General features: G+C 36.7%; 1 protein-coding gene across 13 annotated transcripts in view; it reads left to right on the top strand.

Annotated features, from left to right (window-relative positions):
* Positions 1 to 20,529, top strand: part of IFT88 (intraflagellar transport 88) — a 253,201-nt gene that overhangs the window by 140,282 nt on the left and 92,390 nt on the right. For all 13 annotated transcript variants that reach the window (XR_010319117.1, XM_064275365.1, XM_064275374.1 and 10 more), the window contains 2 exons: positions 2,191 to 2,290; positions 18,590 to 18,676. Coding sequence is in view for 12 of the 13 variants with exons in the window: in XM_064275365.1 (XP_064131435.1) it covers positions 2,191 to 2,290; positions 18,590 to 18,676 (187 nt within the window). In the remaining variant the exon portion in view is untranslated. The remainder of the gene's footprint in view (positions 1 to 2,190; positions 2,291 to 18,589; positions 18,677 to 20,529) is intronic.

The following is a 20,529-nucleotide window of genomic DNA, read 5'->3' as shown; positions in this document are numbered from 1 at the left end:
CTGTCTCCTGCCTGTTCTCTCTCAAATACACAATTTGAACTAACCATCACTCACATGCTTAAAATCCTTTAGTGATTCCTTGTGATTTTGAGGGTATGGTTCATCATTCCCTAGCTTGGCTCATTGTGATCTGGCTTCTGCCAACTTCTCAAACCTTATGTGTTTCCACTTCTTTCTAAGCATCCTTGGCCACAGTCATGGTGGATGAATCAGTTTCTTAAATATTGTCTGCTTTCTTGGCATTCTGTGTCTTTTGGTCATGTTATTCCTTCTTTCTGAAATACACTTCTTCCCCCTTTTTGTCAAATAAATCCGTGATTCAAACTGAGCTCAGATATCTCTGTGATACCTTCCCTGCGATATACCTGCCCCAGTCTGGCACACCCCTGTACTCTGATATTCCTTTATAATAGTTCTTACACAAAACTTAGTTAGTTCGTTTATCTACTTCCCCCATAACAGCGTCTTAATCATCCTTGTAGCCCCAAAACCAAACATGATGCCTGACGTATAGTAGGTATTCAACTAATATTCACTGAATGAACTAATGAATCAGTTGTTTTCCAATTATTTCTTAGGCCCTAGAAATTTCATTTGTTTCATTAGTGGCATCTCCAGGATAATTTTCTGAGGTGGGGTGAGGGGCACAGTTATTTGCAGGGATACAGGGTAGACAGGGCTTCCAGTCTTCCATCTCTACTTCAAGCAGAGTAGCTCTACTTTTGTCTCTTTCATACAGTGGGTTTTCAAAAAAGATTTTACTTGAAGAAAGGGATCATCTGCTTTAAATTTTTTCAATGGCTTAGAAACATTTTTTACCCAGATCCTCAGTAAGACATATCCTTTACATTGTTTACTGAAACAAAATTCATGAAATAATCCTTGCCCTTATTATGTGGCTAAGAGCTTGGCTGCTAATCAAAAGGTCAGCAGTTCAAATCCACCAGATGCTCTTTAGAAACCCTGTGGGGCAGTTCTATTCTGTCCTATAGGGTCGCTATGAGTCAGAATCAACTCGATTGGCAACAGATTTCTTGGTTTTGGTTATTATGTACAATGCCCTCAGATATTTTTTCTATTCTGTTTTTTTAAATGAAGGTCATGACCCGTTTAGTTGATTTTAAGACCTCAATTTGGAGCAGTGGGTTTTGGTATCAACTGGAACTGGGTTCACGTTCATAGTTGAAAATATTTTACTTGTCTGATCTCAGATCTTCTGTTTTTCTGTCTGTAAAATAGAGACAGCACCTATATTTCAGGGTTGTTGCTAGGATTAAATGTGATAATGCTTATAAAGGAATTAGCGCAGAGCTAGTTTTTTTTTTTTTAATATGTGGTAAACAATAAATGTTCTGTGTGCTTTGGGGAACAGATCTACAACAGTCTGGTCAAGCTTGGACATAAAAAATTAAATATTTCAAGTTCTGTAGAATTTTTCTCACCCTCATGTTATTTAAGAGAAAAAGAAAAATAGGGAATTAATGTCACATGTTGAAATTGTTTTAGAAATAGTTAACAAATGAGACTGTAAATATCAATTCAATTTTTTTTTAATACCGTAAATAATTACAAGTGACAATAGGCTAATGGAAAATTAGATAATGGAATTAATTTAGAACTGGAGAATTTAGTAAATCAGTGCCTTTACTGGAAAAAATCAACTATTAACCTTACATAGCAGTTGTTATTAGTTGCTGTTGAGTTGGCTCTGACTCATGGCAACCCCAAGTACAACAGAATGAAATGTTGCCCAGCTCTCTGCCATCTTTATGATCGTTGGTATGCTTAAGTCCATTTTTGAAACCAGTGTGTGTTTTGAATGTCTTCCAACCTACAGGACTCATCTTCCAGCACTATATTGGACAGTTATCCTATGTGATCTGTAGGGATTTCATTGGGTAATTTTTAGAAGTGGATTGCCAGTCCTTTCTTCCTAGCCTGTCTTAGTCTGGAAACTTGGCTGAAACCTATCCACCTTAGATGACCTGCTAGTATTTGAAATACTGGTGGCATAGCTTCCAGCATCATAGCAACTCAGAAGCCATCACAGTACAACAAACTGACATAGTGGTACATAGTAGTGGGAGCACTTTTAAAAAATCTTTGAAAAGTCACTATTTGAGAAAACCAGCAACAACATAAGTATACTAAAACAAAATAAAGTAACCTTTTTTGTTCTTTACGTTATAGGTGTGTTGAAGTTGTGAAAGCTTCTCAATATGTAGAGCTAGCAAATGATCTGGAAATAAATAAAGCAGTTACATACTTGAGACAAAAGGATTTTAACCAAGTAAGTTTAAAAAAATTTTTTTAGATATGATTTCATATGTTAATTGGTCAAAACAGTAAAATCAGGAACTTCCTTTCTAGAATAATGTTATATGTGATTACTCAGGGGTTAATATTTTTATTTCTGTCTTACCAACATAATTTACATTAGCTTGGTATTAATTTTTTAAATGTTTATGTGTTTGTCCTATTTTTAAAATGTGAATAATTTCAATATAAAGCATAGTTGCTAAACTACTAGCCTGTATTCTTGTCCAAAGATTGATGGAAGCTCTCAGGTTCTTTAAAATCAGGGATTATATATAGGGAGCAAGGAAGGCCAGAGCCTCAATAAGAGCCCTGACGCTTCCATCCCACTCTTTTCACCAGAGCAACTTCTCCATTAGATTTTATATATTTGGTTTATCCATTAACATTGTGTTGGGAATAAAAGACTTTCATTGCTAAACACAGTTTTTAAGCTCTAAGGGTTCTTTCAATGGTACCACTGCTACTGTGCTCACTTTGGGTGGAAGTGACCCTTCCCTGAGATATAGTTGAGACAAGACCAGATGGCTTAAACAACTTTAAAAAAAAGTGGGGGGGGGGTGACAAAAGACAATATACAGAGTAAAATTTGATATCCAAGTTTATAAGACTAATGCAACTAGAAAACTCAGTTCCTCCAAGTTTAGACCCAGAGAGCAAGGGCCAGAGAAAGCCACAGAGTTTCACCTGAGTTCAGTTCCAAGCCTGTGTTTTCAGTTTTCTCTCCTAGTTAGTATAATGGAAATGACTGACCCTTTGAAGGAGATTTTGAGGGAAACACCATTTATTCATAGAATATGAGAGTAGAATAAGGGATTCATGTAATAATTACATGACTAGTGCAATGCAGCACCACAGGGTGCTCTCGTTACATATAAGAATGTACTGCACTTAATGTTTTGGCATTTATAAAGCACTTTTCAAAGTCTCTTTATATCTGTTTTGTCATTTGATCATCACACTCTTGGTCTCTAAAAATATCACTGATAACTCTGTCACTCTGTTGTAATGCTTTTTCAGTGGAAGTGGAGTGAGACAAATTGGTCTTTATTAACTTGCTAAAGTGTTCTGTGGACCAAAAAACATTTGTGGGTGTGTATGGGTGTGTGTGAGACAGAGAGAGAGAGAAAAGTACTGTTATAGATGACAAAACAGAAAAAAACATATTTGTCGATTTTCTTTTGACATTTTATTTTTAAATTCTTTTTAGCACGATCTCACAATACATTGCCATTGTTCATGTATTAAAACTTGTGTCCATTAAGAAATAATGGACATATTCCTTATTAAAACTCATTTAAACCAAATCTTATTGTTTGCTGCTTTCCTAGTTGTTCTCCTTCAAAATATCTTCTAGTCCCTAAGTTTTTAGTTATCAGTTAGGTTTACTCATGTTTTTAAAATGCCATTTCTGCTTTCTTTTCAACATTTCTGCTTTTACTTTGTTTCTTTTGTCTGTATATTGTAAGTATGACCAGGTGAGTATAATAGAATCTTATTCGAAAGGAACACTATTAGATTAAAAAGAATTGGGTTGATCATTTTATGGAGACCATTTTATTTATAATTCAAGGTAAAAGAAAAAATTCATGCCTTCTTGTATAAGGACATAATTCTGTAGTTAATACTTCTTTGAGAAAACATGCTAAAATCTCATAGTTTTTTGTGATGATGGTATCATTTGGTACTTACCTTTGTAGTAGAGAGCTTTGCCAAAAAGCAGAAGATGGATGAAATGAAGTAGTTTGGTCTGGGAGGCTAGTGATGGCATTAGGGACACAGACTCAGAAAAGTGAAGCCAGTGGCTAGGTGGCATCAGCCAGGGAAGAAAGCCAAAGTGGAGGATGTATCTGTTTTCCTAGTGGTTTGAGGAAAAAAAAACTAAGTGTTTATGTTTTGTCATTTATAACTAAATTTAGTTTTGACACTAAGTGTATGTTTGTTATTAGTTTCATTTATAAATAAGTTGATTTATACTATTTTAGGTTTGAAAACAGGTATGTTGGTTATGCATTCATCGAACATGTAAACAACAATTATGAAAGTGGCATATTTGAAAAACAAAAATCTGAACAAAAAATACCTGAGTGTTCCTTTTGTTAAAAATACTTAATAGCCTTTTAGAATAGTTTATGGCTTAGAAACTTAAAATATGAAATATGTTTTTATTCTGACAAGTGTTTTTAAATGAGTCTTTTAAGTTCCAAATACCTCTGATAAGTCTTTTAAGTAAAGCATTGGATTGCACTGAAGTTTATATAGTGTTTGGCTCCATAGTAACTATGTTGGGGTAAACTGTATTTGGTGTTAAATAGCTGTGAAGTTATTAATGAGCCACAAAATAGTAAATCTAAAAATTAAAAAATTCAACACATGTCCTTGGCTATAATATGAATGGCTAGTTATAAAAGGAATGATATAAACTCCTGTAGTATTCAGTGGTTTTGTTAGTTTTTTATATTCTGCTTAACAGATGTCATAAATATTAGAGAATAGCTTTCTTTTCCTCTATACTTTCCCTCAAAGAGCTTAATGGGTATAAGTTATACCTACTCAAGTGCCTTATATTTTTTAAGTAACATATTTATTGTGGCACAATCTAAAAGTGAAGATAAAAAGATTTCAATTCTTATTCAAAGTGAAATGTATCTTATAAAACTTAGAAAATCAAAACAGCAATGATTTTTACCTTAATAGCTGTGCAGGACGTATAAAGAATCAATGAGGTAGCTTCTACGGAATGAGCAGTAAAACCAGAAATAATTTTTTAGATTAGTTCAGGGACCTTTTAGGTAGTTTTACTGAAGACATTTCCAAGAAAGTAAGAAAGAAAGAAAATCTCAATAGTAAAGTTTTGATGTTTAGGGCTTTCTCTTCCAGAGTTTACTTAGTAGAATTATAAACAACTAACTTAGAAACTTCTAATGGTTTTCTTTGAAGTCATCAAAAACCCTTTAATAGAAAAACAATTTGCCCATATTCTAAACAAAGTATATGGAATCTAGTGTTTTAGAATCTTTTACCCTTCAAAAATTGAGTTAGCATGCTTAGTGGTATTTCATTTGAAGTACCTCCTTAGAGTTCAAGCACTACACAGTGCACAGACACAATTTGCCCAGTATTTTGAGTAGTAGTAGAGGTTGACAACCATTATAAAACCTAACCAGGACTTATGCTTCGATACAGCTGCTTTCTAGGAGCAGGAAGCACCAAGAAGTGGAATATTTTCTGTTCAATAAATATATTTTAAAGGAAAGAAACTCCATTTCCTTTTCTCTACACTTTTTCCCCATGACATTACTTGGTAATTTCTAAGTGGAGTACTAGCACCTTTCATGCAGGTGTCTGCCCACCATTTCACATTTCCTGTTTGGTTAGGATTATCTCAGACTTGCTAAGTGGTTTTACAACTGACTGTTCTTCTAGGCACCAGTCCTCTGTTCAACTGTATCTAATCTGCTGGTAAACCCATCTTTTACGTTCTTAATTTCAGTTACTGTATTTTTTAGTTCTGGAATTTCTAAATGAAATTCTCATCTTGTCGTCTGTTTTTCTTGAATATACTGATCCACTACCCTTGTGCTCTTCTCCAGTCTTAGACTCCAGACACACTGAACTTTTCCCGAATTATAAGCTTGCCTGTGAACATTGTGCATGCTATTTCCTTTATCTAGAATGTTCTTTTATTATTCTGACAGATAAACTCCTGTTTGTCTTTTAAGGCATACATTTGAAATGTTCTCTTCTCAGGAAGCATTCCTTGACTTTCTCTGGAATAGTTACTTTCTCCTATGTTTTTATAGCACTTTTTGAACACTATTATAATTTTTTATAACCCCTCTGCTTTATTTATCTCATTTGAGTACCTGTTAATAGTAGAAGTAATAATAATAATACCTAAAATTTACTGCCCCCACGTGTCTGTCAATTTGTCGTACTGTAGGGGTTTGTGTGTTGTTGTGATGCTGGAAGCTATGCCACCGGTATTAGATACTGGCAGGGTCACCCATGGAGGACAGGTTTCAGCTGACCTTCCAGACTAAGACAGACTAGGAAGAAGGACCCGGCAGTCTACTTCTGAAAAGCATTAGCCAGTGAAAACCTTATGAATAGCAGTGGAACATTGTTTGATATACTGCTGGAAGATGAGCCCCCCAGGTTAGAAGGCACTCAAAAGATGACTGGGGAAGAGCTGCCTCCTCAAAGTACGGTCGACCTTAATGACGTGGGTGGAGTAAAGCTTTCGGGACCTTCATTTGCTCATGTGGCACGACTGAATGAGAAGAAACAGCTGCAAATATCCATTAATAATCGGAACCTGGAATGTAGGAAGTATGAAACTAGGAAAATTGGAAATCGTCAAAAATGAAATGGAACATATAAACATCGGTATCCTAGGAATTAGTGAGCTGAAATGGACTGGTATTGGCCATTCTGAATCGGACAATCATATAGTCTACTATGTTGGGAATGACAACTCGAAGAAGAATGGTGTTGCATTCATCGTGAAAAAGAATGTTTCAAGATCTATCCTGAAGTACAACTCTGTCACTGATAGGATAATATCCATACGCCTACAAGGAAGACCAATAATCATAGACCTTCCATATGGAGAGGAAGATACAGCGATACAAAGAAATACAGTTAGTTATAAATTTAGAAAAATAAGGGTAGATAATAAGGTAACCACAAAGGAGACAAACCATCCTACTCATCAAAATAAAATACAAGGGAAAAATACAGACTCAGCAGAAACAAAATCAACAACAACAAATATGAGGAAAGGACAATATATGAAGAAAACCTGCTCAGCACATGAAATCAAATGGGAAAAAGAAGCTGTCAACACACAAAAAAACATATCAAAATGATAACACTAAATTCATACCTATCCATAATTACCCTGAGTGTAAATGGATTAAATGCACCAATAAAAAGACAGAGAGTGGCAGAATGGATTAAAAAACAAGATCCGTCTATATGCTGCCTACAAGAGACACACCTTCGACTTAGAGATACAAACAAACTAATACACAAAGGATGGAAAAAAAAAATATCAAGCAAACAACAATCAAAAAAGATCAGAAGTGGCAATATTAATTTCTGACGAAATAGACTTTAAAGTTAAATCCATCAGAAAGGATAAGGAAGGACACTATATAATGATTAAAGGAACAATACACCAAGAAGATATAACCATATTAAATATTTATGCACCCAATGACAGGGCTGCAAGATACATAAAACAAAGTCTATCAGCACTGAAAAGTGAGATACACAGCTCCACAATAATAATAGGAGACTTCAACACACCACTTTCGATGAATGACAGGACATCCAGAAAGAAGCTCAGTAAAGACACGGAAGATCTAAATGCCACAGTCAACAAACTTGACCATGTAGACATATACACAACACTCCCCCGCAACAGCACCCAACTATTTTTTTTTCTAGTGCACATGGAAAATTCTCTAGAACAGACCACATATTAGGTTATACATCAAGATTTAGCAGAATCCAAAACATTGAAATATTACAAAGCATCTTCTCTGACCATAAGGCCGTAAAAGTGGAAATCAATAACAGGAAAAGCAGAAAAAAGTAATCAAACACTTGGAAACTGAACAATACCCTGCTCAAAAAAGACTGGATTATAGAAGACATTAAGGATGGAATAAAGAAATTCACAGCATCCAATGAGAATGAAAATACTTCCTATCAGAACCTTTGGGACACAACAAAAACGGTGCTCAGAGGCCAATTTATATCAATAAATGAACACATTCAAAAAGAAGAAAGGGCCAAAATCAAAGAACTATCCCTACAACTTGAACAAATACAAGGAGAGCAACAAAAGAAACCTACAGGCACCAGAAGAAAACAAATAATAAAAATTAGAGCTGAACTAAATGAAATACAAAACAGAAAAACTATTGAAAGAATTAACAAGACCAAAAGCTGGTTTTTTGAAAAACTCAACAAAATTGATAAATCATTGGCCAAAATGACAAAAGAAAAACAGGAGACGAAGCAAATAACCCGAATAAGAAATGAGAGGGGTGATATTACAACAGACCCAACTGAAATTAAAAGAATCATATCAGATTACTATGAAAAACTATACTCAAATAAATTTGAAAACCTAGAAAAAATGGATGAATTCCTAGGAACACACTAACTACCTAAACTAACAGAAACAGAACAACTAAATAGACCCATAACAAAAGAAGAAATTGAAAAACAAATTAACAGAGGTAGAACAACTAAATAGGCCCATAACAAAACAAGAAATTGAAAAGGTAATCAAAAAACTCCCAAAAACAAAAAGCCCTGGTCCGGACGGCTTCACTGCAGAGTTCTACCAAACTTTCACAGAAGAGTTAACACCGCTACTACTAAACGTATTTCAGAGCGTAGAAAAGGATGGAATACTACCAAATTCATTCTATGAAGCCACCATCCCTGATGCCAAAACCAGGTAAACATACCACCAGAAAAGAAAATTATAGACCTATATCCCTCATGAATGTAGATGCAAAAACCCTCAACAAAATGCTAGCCAATAGAATTCAACAACATATCAAAAAAATAATTCACCATGAGCAAGTGGGATTCATACCAGGTGTGCAGGAATGGTTCAACATTAGAAAAACAATCAATGTAATCATCACATAAATAAAACAAAAGACAAGAATCACATGATTCTATCAATTGATGCAGAAAAGGCATTTCACAAAGTACAGCACTTGTTCATGATAAAAACTCTCAGCAAAATAGGAATAGAAGGAAAATTTCTCAACATAATAAAGGGCATTTATACAAAGCCAACAGCCAACATCACCCTAAATGGAGAGAGCCTGAAAACATTCCCATTGAGATCGGGAACCAGACAAGGATGCCCTTTATCACCACTCTTATTCAACATTGTGCTGGAAGTCCTATCTAGAGCAGTTAGGCTAGATAAAGAAATAAAGGGCATCCAGATTGGCAAGAAAGAAGTAAAAGTATCTGTATTTGCAGATGACATGATCTTATACACAGAAAACCCTAGGGAATCCTCCAGAAAACTACTGAAACTAATAGAAGAGTTCAGCAGAGTATTGGAATACAAGATCAACATACAAAAATCAATTGGATTCCTCTACACCAACGAAAAGAACATCGAAGAGGAAATCACCAAATCAATGCCATTTACAGTAACCCCAAGAAGATAAAATACTTAGGAATAAATCTTACCAGAGATGTAAAAGACTTATACAAAGAAAACTACACTACACTTCTGCAAGAAACCAAGAGACTTAACATAAGTGGAAGAACATACCTTGCTTGTGGATAGGAAGACTTAACATTATAAAAATGTCTATTGTACCAAAAGCGATCTACACATTTAATGCAATTCTGATCCAAATCCCAAGGACATTCTTTAATGAGATAGAGAAACAAATCACAGATTTCACATGGAAGGGAAAGAGGCCCCAGATAAATAAAGCTTTACTGAAAAAGAAGAACAAAGTAGGAGGCCTTACTTTACCTGATTTTAAAACCTATTATACCGCCACAGTAGTCAAAACAGCCTGGTACTGGTACAACAACAGATACATGGACCAATGGAACAGAATTGAGAATACAGACATAAATCCATGCACATAAGAGCAGTTGATGTTTGACAAAGGCCGCAAAACAGTTCAATGGGGAAAAGACATTCTTTTTAACAAAAGGTGCTGGCATAACTGATTATCCATCTGCAAAAAAATGAAACAAGACCCATACCTCACTCCATGCATAAAAACTAACTCAAAATGGATGAAAGACCTGAATATCAAATCTAAAACAATAAAGATCATGGAAGAAAAAATAGGGACAACATTAAGAGCAGTAATACATGGCATAAATAGTATAGAAAACATCATAAAGAACGTAGAAGAAAAGCTAGGTAACTGGGAGCTCCTAAAAATCAAACACCTATGCTTATCCAAAGACTTCACCAAAAGAGGAAAAAGACTACCTACAGACTGGGAAAAAGTTTTTAGCTATAACATTTCTAATTAGCACCTGATCTCTAAAATCTACAGGATTCTGCAGAAACTCAACTGCAAAAAGACAAAACAATTAAAAAATGGGCAAAAGATATGAATAGACACTTCACTAAAGAAGACATTCAGGTAGCTAACAGATATATGAGGAAATGTTCATAATCATTAGCCATTAGAGAAATGCAGATCAAAACTACAATGAGATTTCATCTCACTCCAACAAGGCTGGCATTAATCCAAAAAACACAAAATAATAAATGTTGGAGAGGCTGTGGAGAGATTGGAACACTTCTGCACTGCTGGTGGGAATGTCAAATGGTACAGCCACTTCGGAAATCGATTTGGCACTTCCTTAAAAAGCTAGAAATAGAATTACCATACTATCCAGCAATCCCACTCCTTAGAATATATTCTAGAGAAATAAGAGCCTTTACACGAACAGATATATGCACACCCATGTTTATTGCAGCACTGTTTACAAAAGGAAAAAGATGGAAGCAACCAAGGTGCCCATCAGTGGATGCATGGATAAATAAATTACGGTATGTTCACAAAATGGAATACTACGCATCGATAAAGAACAGTGAGGAATCTGTGCAATATTTCATAATATGGAGGAACCTGGAAGGCATTATGCTCAGTGAAATTAGTCAATTGCAAAAGAACAAATATTGTATAAGACCACTATTATAAGAACTTTAGAAATAGTTTAAACTGAGAAGAAAACATTCTTTTGTGGTTGGGGGGGCGAGGGAGGGAGGGTGGGAGAGGGTTATTCACTACTTAAATAGTAGATAACTACTTTAGGTGAAGGGAAAGACAGCACACAGTACAGGGGAGGTCAGCACAATTGGACTAAACCAAAAGCAGAGAAGTTTCCTGAATAAACTGAATGCTTCGAAGGCCAGCATAGCAGGGGCAGGGGTCTGGGGACCATGGTTTCAGGGGACATCTAAGTCAATTGGCATAATAAAATCTATTAACAAAGCATTCTGCATCATACTTTGAAGAGTGGCGTCTGGGTTCTTAAACGATAGCAAGCAGCCACCTAAGATGCATCGATTGGGTCCACCTGGATCAACAGAGAAGGAAGAACACCAAGAACACAAGGTGATTACGAGCCCAAGAGACAGAAAGGGCCACATGAACCAGCGAGTACATCCTCCTGAGACCAGAAGCACTAGATGGTGCCCGGCTACAACCGATGACTTCCCTGACAGGGAACACAACAGGGAACCCCTGAGGGAGCAGGAGAGCAGTGGGATGCAGACCCCACATTCTCATAAAACCAGACTTAATGGTCTGACTGAGACTGGAAGGACCCTGGTGGTCATGGCCCCCAGACCTTCTGTTGCCCCAGGACAGGAACCATTCCTGAAGCCAACTCTTCAGACGTGGATTGGACTCAACAATGGGTTGGAGAGGGATGCTGGTGAGGAGTGAGCTTCTTGGATCAGGAGGTGGACACTTGAGACTATGTTGGCAGGTTGGAGGGGGTTAGAAGCTGGCGAAAAGGACAAGAAAAGAGAGAGTGGAGGGAGGGAGCAGGCTGTCTCATTGGGGGAGAGTAATTGGGAGTGTGTATCAAGGTGTACATGGGTTTTTGTGCGAGAGACTGACTTGATTTGTAAACTTACACTAAAAGCACAATAAAAATTATTTTTAAAAAAAATGGAATGCATAAACATCGCTATCCTAGGCATTAGTGAGCTGAAATGTACTGGTGTTGGCCATTTTCAGACAGTCATATAGTCTACTATGCTGTGAATGACAACTCGAAGAGGAATGGTGTTGAATTCATCGTGAAAAAGAACGTTTCAATATCTGTTCTGAAGTACAACGTTGTCAGTGATAGGATGATACCTATACGCGTACATGGAAGACCAGCTAATATGACTATTATTTAAGTTTACGCACCAACCACTCGGGCCAAAAATGAAGAAATAGAAGTTTTTTATCAGCTGCTGCAGTCTGAAATTGATCAAACATGCAATCAAGATGCATTGATAATTACTGGTGACTGGAATGTGAAAGTTGGAAACGAAGAAGGATCAGTAGTTGGAAAATAGGCCTTGGTGATAGAAACAATGCGGGAGATCGAATAATAGAATTTTGCAAAACCAACAACTTCTTCAATGCAAATACCTTCTTTCACCAACATAAACGGCGACCATACACATGGACCTCGTCAGATGGAACACACAGAAATCACGTTGACTACATCTGTGGAAAGAGACGATGGAAAAGCTCAAAATCATCAGTCAGAACAAGGCCAGGGGCCGACTGTGGAACAGACCATCAGTTGCTCCTATGCAAGTTCAAGCTGAAACTGAAGAAAATCAGAGCAAGTCCACGAGAGCCAAAATATGACCTTGAGTGTATCCCACCTGAATTTAGAGACCATCTGAAGAACAGATTTGATGCATTGAACACTAATGACCGAGGACCACAGGATTTGTGGAATGACATCATCTGTGAAGAAGGCAAGAGGTCGCTGAAAAGACAGGAAAGAAAAGATCTAGATGGATGTCAGAGGAGACTCTGAAACTTGCTCTTGAGCGTCAAGCAGCTAAAGCAAAAGGAAGAATTGATGAAGTAAAAGAACTGAACAGAAGATTTCAGAGGGCTTCTGCAGAAGACAAAGTATTGTAATGTCATGTGCAACGAGCTGGAGATGGAAAACCAAAAGGGAAGAACACGCTCGGTGTTTCTCAAGCTGAAAGACTTGAGGAAAAAAAATTCAAGCCTCGAGTTGCAGTAGTAGAGGATTCCGTGGGGAAAATATTAAACGACGCAGGAAGCATCAAAAGAAGATGGAAGGAATATACAGAGTCTTTATACCAAAAAGAATTAGTCGATATTCAACCATTTCAAGAGGTGGCATATGATCAGGAACCAATGGTACTGAAGAAGGAAGTCCAAGCTGCTCTGAAGGCATTAGTGAAAAACAAGGCTCCAGGAATTGATGGAATATCAATTGAGATGTTTCAATAAACAGATGCAGCGCTGGAGGAGCTCACTTGTCTATGCCAAGAAATATGGAAGACAGCTTCCTGGCCAACTGACTGGAAGAGATCCATATTTATGCCTATTCCCAAGAAAGGTGATCCAACCAAATGTGGAAATTATAGAACAATATCATTAATATCACACACAAGCAAAATTTTGCTGAAGATCATTCAAAAATGACTGCAGCCGTATATCAACAGGGAACTGCCACAAATTCAGACTGGTTTCAGAAGAGAACGTGAACCAAGGATATCATTGCTGATGTCAGATGGAGCCTGGCTGAAAGCAGAGAATACCAGAAGGATGTTTACCTGTGTTTTATTGACTATGCAAAGGCATTCGACTCTGTGGATCATAAAAAACTATGGATAACACTGCAAAGAATGGGAATTCCAGAACACTTAATTGTGCTCATGAGGAACCTTTACATAGATCAAGAGGCAGTTGTTCGGACAGAACAAGGGGATACTGATTGGTTTAAAGTCAGGAAAGGTGTGCGTCAGGGTTGTATTCTTTCACCATACCTTTTTAATCTTTATGCTGAGCAAATAATCCAAGAAGCTGGACTATATGAAGAAGAACAGGGCATCAGGATTGGAGGAAGAATTATTAACAACCTGCATTATGCAGATGACACAACCTTGCTTGCTGAAAGTGAAGAGGACTTAAAGCACTTACTAATGAAGATCAAAGACCACAGCCTTCAGTATGGATTACACCTCAACATAAAGAAAACAAAAATCCTCACAACTGGACCAATGAGCAACATCATGATAAACGGAGAAAAGATTGAAGTTGTCAAGGATTTCATTTTACTTGGATCCACAATCAACAGCCATGGAAGCAGCAGTCAAAAAATCAAAAGGTGCGTTGCATTGGGCAAATGTGCTGCAAAGGACCTCTTCAAAGTGTTGAAGAGCAAAGGTGTCACCCTTAAGACTAAGGTGCGCCTGACCCAAGGCATGGCATTTTCAATCACATCATATGCATGTGAAAGCTGGACAATGAATAAGGAAGACCGAAGAAGAGTTGATGCCTTTGAATTGTGGTGTTGACGAAGAATATTGAATATACCATGGACTGCCCAAAGAACAAACAAATCTGTCTTGGAAGAAGTACGGCCAGAATGCTCCTTAGAGGCAAGGATGGCGAGACTGCGTCTCACATGTCGTCAGGAGGGATCATTACCTGGAGAAGGATATCATGCTTGGCAGAGTACAGAATGAGCAGAGAAGAGGAAGACCCTCAAAGAGGTGGATTGACACGGTGGCTGCAACAATGAGCTCAAGCAAAACGATTGTAAGGATGGCACAGGACCGGGCAGTGTTTCGTTCTGTTGTGCATAGGGTCGCTATGAGCCGGAACCGACTTGACGGCACCTAACAACAACAACAACATTTACTGAGTGCTTTTACTTTGTGCCAGGTCCTGTTTTAAATACATTATTACATCATTTTATCATCACAGTTGATATTGACTCTGTACCCACTTACCATCGGCATAGCTAGAATCAGTATATTGCCCAAGGTCACAGAATTATTATATGGCAGAGTCAGGATTTAACCCCGTAGGGTCTGAGCTTTTAACCATTTATTCTATTCCAGTGGCTCTCAAATTTTAATGTGTATCATAATCACCTGGAGAACTTGTGAAAACATAGATGGAGGTTTTATATAGCTGCTCCCTGTAAATGATAGTTACCAAACATAAGTTTTATTTCTTCTTACCTTTTTACTTTTTCCTCTCTATTAATTTTTTTATCTATGCTGCATGTATTTATTAGAACTATATTCATAACTTTGAAATAACATTAATATCTAAAATAAATTTTTCATCTTGGTAATAAGGATTTTTAAGATGTTGATGAACTTTTGCAATGATTAATCATTTTAAAATACCTTGAAACTTTACAAAAGTTGAAATGGGGAAATAAATAGGGAAAGGAGATTGTCTTAGTCATCTAGTGCTGGTGTAACAGAAATACCACAAGTGGATGTCTTTACCACAGAGAAATTTATTTCCTCACAGTAAAGTAGGCTAAAAGTCCAAATTCAGGATGTGGGCTCCAGGGGAAGACTTTCTGTCTCTGTTGGCTGTGGAAGAAGGTTCTTGTCCTCAATCTTCCCCTGGTCAAGGAGCTTCTCAGGTGCAGGGACACTGGGCCCAGAGGTCGTGCTCTGCCCCCGTGTTGCTTTCTTGGTGGTATGATGTCCCCCTGTCTCTCTGCTACTTTCCCTTTCATTTTTATCTCAAGAGATAGAAGGTGGTGCAGGCCACACCCCAGGGAAACTCCGTTTAAGTTGGATCAGGAATGTGACCTGGGTAAAAAAAAAAAAAGGGTGTTAAAATCCCACCCTAATCCTGTTTAACATAAAATTACAATCAGAAAATGGAGGACAACCACACAATACTGGAAATCATGGCCCAGCCCAACTGATACACACCTTTTGTTGGGGGGGACATAATTCAGTCCATGCAGAGAGTTTTAAAAATTCAAGTGAAATTAAATTCTGGATTTTTTTTCTTTCTGTGAAAGGAAAATGCTCCTTTAGAAAACTTACTGAGCATGATGTGCCAGGCAGTTTTCTAGCTCTGTCAGTCGTGTAGGGTTGCTATGAGTCCTAATCAACTCTTCTGCACTGGGTTTGGTTTTTCTTTTGATCAGTGAGGAAAACACATAAATATCCGTGCCCTCAGGGAGCTTACATGCTAATGGAATATTGAATTTCTAGGTGAGTTTTCCTCTCAGTTTAAAATTTTCAGTGACTGTTTTAGAAATGGAATAAGAATTAAAAGAATAAAATGGAATAAAAATATGGAAACAGAAAATATGAAAAATGAAATAATTTCATGAAAATGGCAATACAGAAATGAATAACTTTATTTTAAAATATTTGACCTAACTTTAAGCTTGGTGTAATATATTTACAGATTAACTTTGTAAGAAAAGATTTTTAAGTTTCAAGTGTCCAAACAGGAGGAGCATTTCTTCTTCAATTGATTCTTTTTCTTCAGTTGGTTCTTTACAGAATTCCATAGAACTGGAAATGTATGATGTGTTTGTAGCCATAAACTCTAGTTTCATAAATAAAAAAAAATAAAATAAAACTAGTTTCATAAATAGACCTAGTAAATTTAGCATTTAACAAATATTCTATGAGATGAGCACCCATTCAAAGAACTCCAGTGTTGGGAGAGGTGCAGTCATGCATGAGACATTTGCCTTACCTTCAACAAGCTTGTATATTGAGGGTACGGTTGTTCAATAGGAGAGGGAATCATCTGAGTTTGGGCTGTGATGAGGATCAGCCAGCTTTGGGATTATAATTACAAATTTAATTTTAGTTGATGTCAAGTAATTCTGCTATTTAATTACAGTAGAAATTTGAACCAGGTGTCTTGATCCTCATGCCATTACTCTCTACCCTGCAGCATACAATATAGCCCTCTTCTAAAATATTAGATAAATTGGGGCCAATTTTTGTAATAGCTTGCCTTTTGTACCACCAAAATACATTTTATGGCTTTTATTTTTTCAAATTACTATATTGCCAGTGAAAAAACTTGCTTCTTAGAAATATAACAATGCATATACTTTACAACATTTGTTTTCAACCATTATGAAAATATGGCACAAGTATTGTGAATGAATGTTAATATTTTTTTATTTGGTTTTGTAAAATTTAAATATGCTTATTAATATGCATATTCTATATAAAAGATTGGAATGTTAGCACTAGAAGGGATGTTAAGAGTTGATTATACCCAACCTATTTTATAAAGAAAACATCACGAAAGTTTATTGTTTAATATTAATTCTTTATGACTTTGAAACAAGAGACAACTTCTAATCCAGTGTTCTTACCACCTCAAGCTGTCTTCCCTGTTATTTTAACATCTTTTTAATTTATAGTTCTAATTTGTAGAATTATGGTGACGAATGGAATTATTGACTTGTTCTTAGTGTAGAAGCCAAAGTCATTTGTCCTTTATTGCATGCATACTTAAATATTAAAGTAGTGGATTTTAATATCTGTATTTGGATTGTGATATCAAAAGGCATTTTGATCAACAAATATGTAGCTCAGAGGAGAGGTTTGGGCTAAAGATTTTAAAAAGTGGGATCTTTCAGCATGTATATGGTATTTAAAGTCATGTATAAGACTACGTAAGGAAAGTATGAGGAGAGAAAGGAGTCTAGAATCAAATTCTGGTCAACTCCAACATTTGGAGGTAAGAAATCTGGTAAGATGAGAAATCTGCCAAAGACACTGAAAAGGAAGCCAGAGAGGAAGAAAACCTTGAAATATATAGTGCCACAAAAGTCAACAGAAGAGATATTTCTAGGAGAGAGTATTTTAATTTGTTCATTGCCCCTGAGAGATTGAATAACATGAAAACAGAAAAAAGTATCTACTGGAGTTGATAGCATGGAGCAGTTTCAGTGCGCTGGTTGGGATGGAAGCCAAATTGAAGTAACTTGAGTAGTGAATGGCAGGTGAGGAAGTAGGCACAACTCTTTTGAGAAGCCTGGCTGTGAAAGAGGGAAGAAAGATGAGGATGTAGCTGAAGGGCATGTGAGGATAAAGGGAATCCATTTTGTTTATAAAGGATTGGGGATACTCAGAAAAGCTTGTATTCTTGGAGTGCTTGGTGATGTAGGAGAGAGGAAATGCCCCGAGAAAGCAAGAAGGGAAAAGATACAAAACAAGCAAGCAAGGATTGGCCTTTGGTCAATGAGATGAAAATTGGAGAGGATAGGTGCAAATGCAGATAGATTTTTTTCATCTCTTAAGGGTCATGCTATATCTTTTTTTTTTTTTTTTTTTTCAAGTTTAATCCTCAAGGCAGTTTTGCAAGGAAGCCATTAGTATCTTCATTTCTCAGGGGAGGAAACAGATTCAGAGAGAGTAAATAACTTATTCCAGATCTAATAGTAAAGCTCCTTCTTTGACAGTAACATATTGCCATGCTAAGAAATTGTTGTGGGTATGTAAGTATAGACTTTATATTTACAGAATCTTATTAGCATTTAATGTAAATTGGAAGAACTTATAAATTAACTACTTTCTTATGAAAACATGTGTCTGGGTGGGTAAAGTCTAAGTATGTGTGGTTACTGTATGTACCATAAGTAAAATGTTTACCATATTGTTTTTATATTTTTCAAAGGGACCATTCCAGTGCTGTCTTACTACAATGTTAATAACTTTCGTATATTTCATTTCTAGGCTGTAGAGACCTTAAAAATGTTTGAAAAGAAAGACAGTAGAGTGAAAAGTGCTGCTGCAACCAACCTTTCATTCCTGTATTATTTAGTAAGTTTTCTTTTTTTACAACTAATAATTGATTGTGTGCTGTTTTTTTTATTGAGGTGAAATCCACATGACATAAAATTAACGATTTTGAAGTTTACAATTCAGCGACGTTTAGTACATTCACGATATTATGCAGCCATTGCCTCTTTCTGGTTCAGAAACATTTCCCAAAAGGAAATCGTGAGTACAGTAAGCAGTTACGCAGGAAAAGCCAGGGTGTATGAAGAAGAATGTAGCATCAAAATTGGAAGAAGGCTTATTAACAACCTGAGATATACAGATGACACAACCTTGCTTGCTGAAAGTGAAGATGATTTAAAGCACTCACTGATGAAGATCGAAGACTACAGCCTTCAGTATGGATGACACCTCAACATAGAGAAAACAGAAATCCTCACAACTGGACTGATAAACAACATCATAATAAATGGGGAAGAAATTGAAGTTATCAAGGATTTCATTGTACCTGGCAATCAGTGTCCATGGAAACAGCAGTCAAGAAATCAAATGACACCTTGCACTGGGCAAATCTAATGCAAAAGACTTCTTTAAAGTGTTGAAAGGCAAAGATAACCACTTTGATGACTAAGGTGTGCCTAACCCAAGCAGTGGTCTTTTCAGTCACCTCATATGCATATGAAAGCTTGCCACTGACGAAGGAAGATCAAAGACAAGTTAATGCATTGAATTGTTATGTTAGCGAAGAATATTGAATATACCTGGACTTAGAGAAAAATGAACAGATCAGTCTTGGAGGAAGTATGGCCATAGTGCCCCTTAAAAGTGAGAATGGCGAGACTTTGTCTTACTTACTTTGGACACATCATAAGGGAAGACCAATCACTAGAAAAGGATATCATGTTTGGTAGAGAGTCAGCAAAAATGAGGGATCCCTTCAAGAGATGGGTTGATATAATAGCTGCAGTAATGGGCCCAAACACAGAATGGTTGTAAGGATGACGCATGACTTGGCAGTGTTCCAATCTGTTATACATAGGGTCACTGAGTCATAGCAGACTCGATGGCACCTGTTATAGATTGAATTGTATCCCCCAAAACTGTGTATCAATTTAGCTAGGCCATGATTCCCAGTGTAGTGTGATTGTCCACCATTTTGTCATCTGATACGATTTTCGTATGTGTTGTAGATCCTACCTCTGTGATGTTAATGACATGGGATTAGAGGCAGTTATGTTAATGAGGCAGGACTCAATCTAAGAGATTAGATCATGTTTTAAGTCACTCTCTTTTGACATGTAAAAGAGAAGTGAGCAGAGAGACGTGAGGGACCTCATACCACCAAGAAACAAGAGCCAGGAGAATATTACATCCTTTGGACTGGGGTCCCTGCACTGAGAAGCTCCTCGACTGAGGAAGATTGATGACAAGGACCTTCCCCTAGAGCCGACAGAGACAGAAAGCCTTCCCTTGGAGCTGGCACCCTGAATTTGGACTTCTAGCCTCCTAGACTATGAGAGAATAAATTTCTCTTTGTTAAAGCCATCCACTTGTGGTATTTCTGTTATAGAAACACTAGATGCATGCATACTTAAAGTAGTGGATTTTAACCTAACAACAACAAGAACAGTGGGTGTGAAGTGGTATTTCATTGTGATTTTGGTTTATGTTTCCCTAATGACTAATGATGTTGAGCATCTTTTTATGTGCTTATTGGCCATTTGTTAATCTTCTTTGTAGAATTGTCTTTTCAAGTCTTTTCCCCATCTTTAAACTGGGTTCTTTGTCTTTTTGTTGCTGAGTTATAAGTTTTTTATATATTCTGGATATCCACGTGCAAAAGAATGAAATTGAACCCCTGACTTGTACAATACACAAAAATTAAGTCAAAATGA

This window comes from Loxodonta africana, chromosome 23 (genome assembly GCF_030014295.1).
Source record: "Loxodonta africana isolate mLoxAfr1 chromosome 23, mLoxAfr1.hap2, whole genome shotgun sequence".
Taxonomy (NCBI): Eukaryota; Metazoa; Chordata; class Mammalia; order Proboscidea; family Elephantidae; genus Loxodonta; species Loxodonta africana.
The sequence above is the reverse complement of the archived record's forward strand: the minus strand, read 5'-3'. Positions and strand labels throughout refer to the sequence as shown.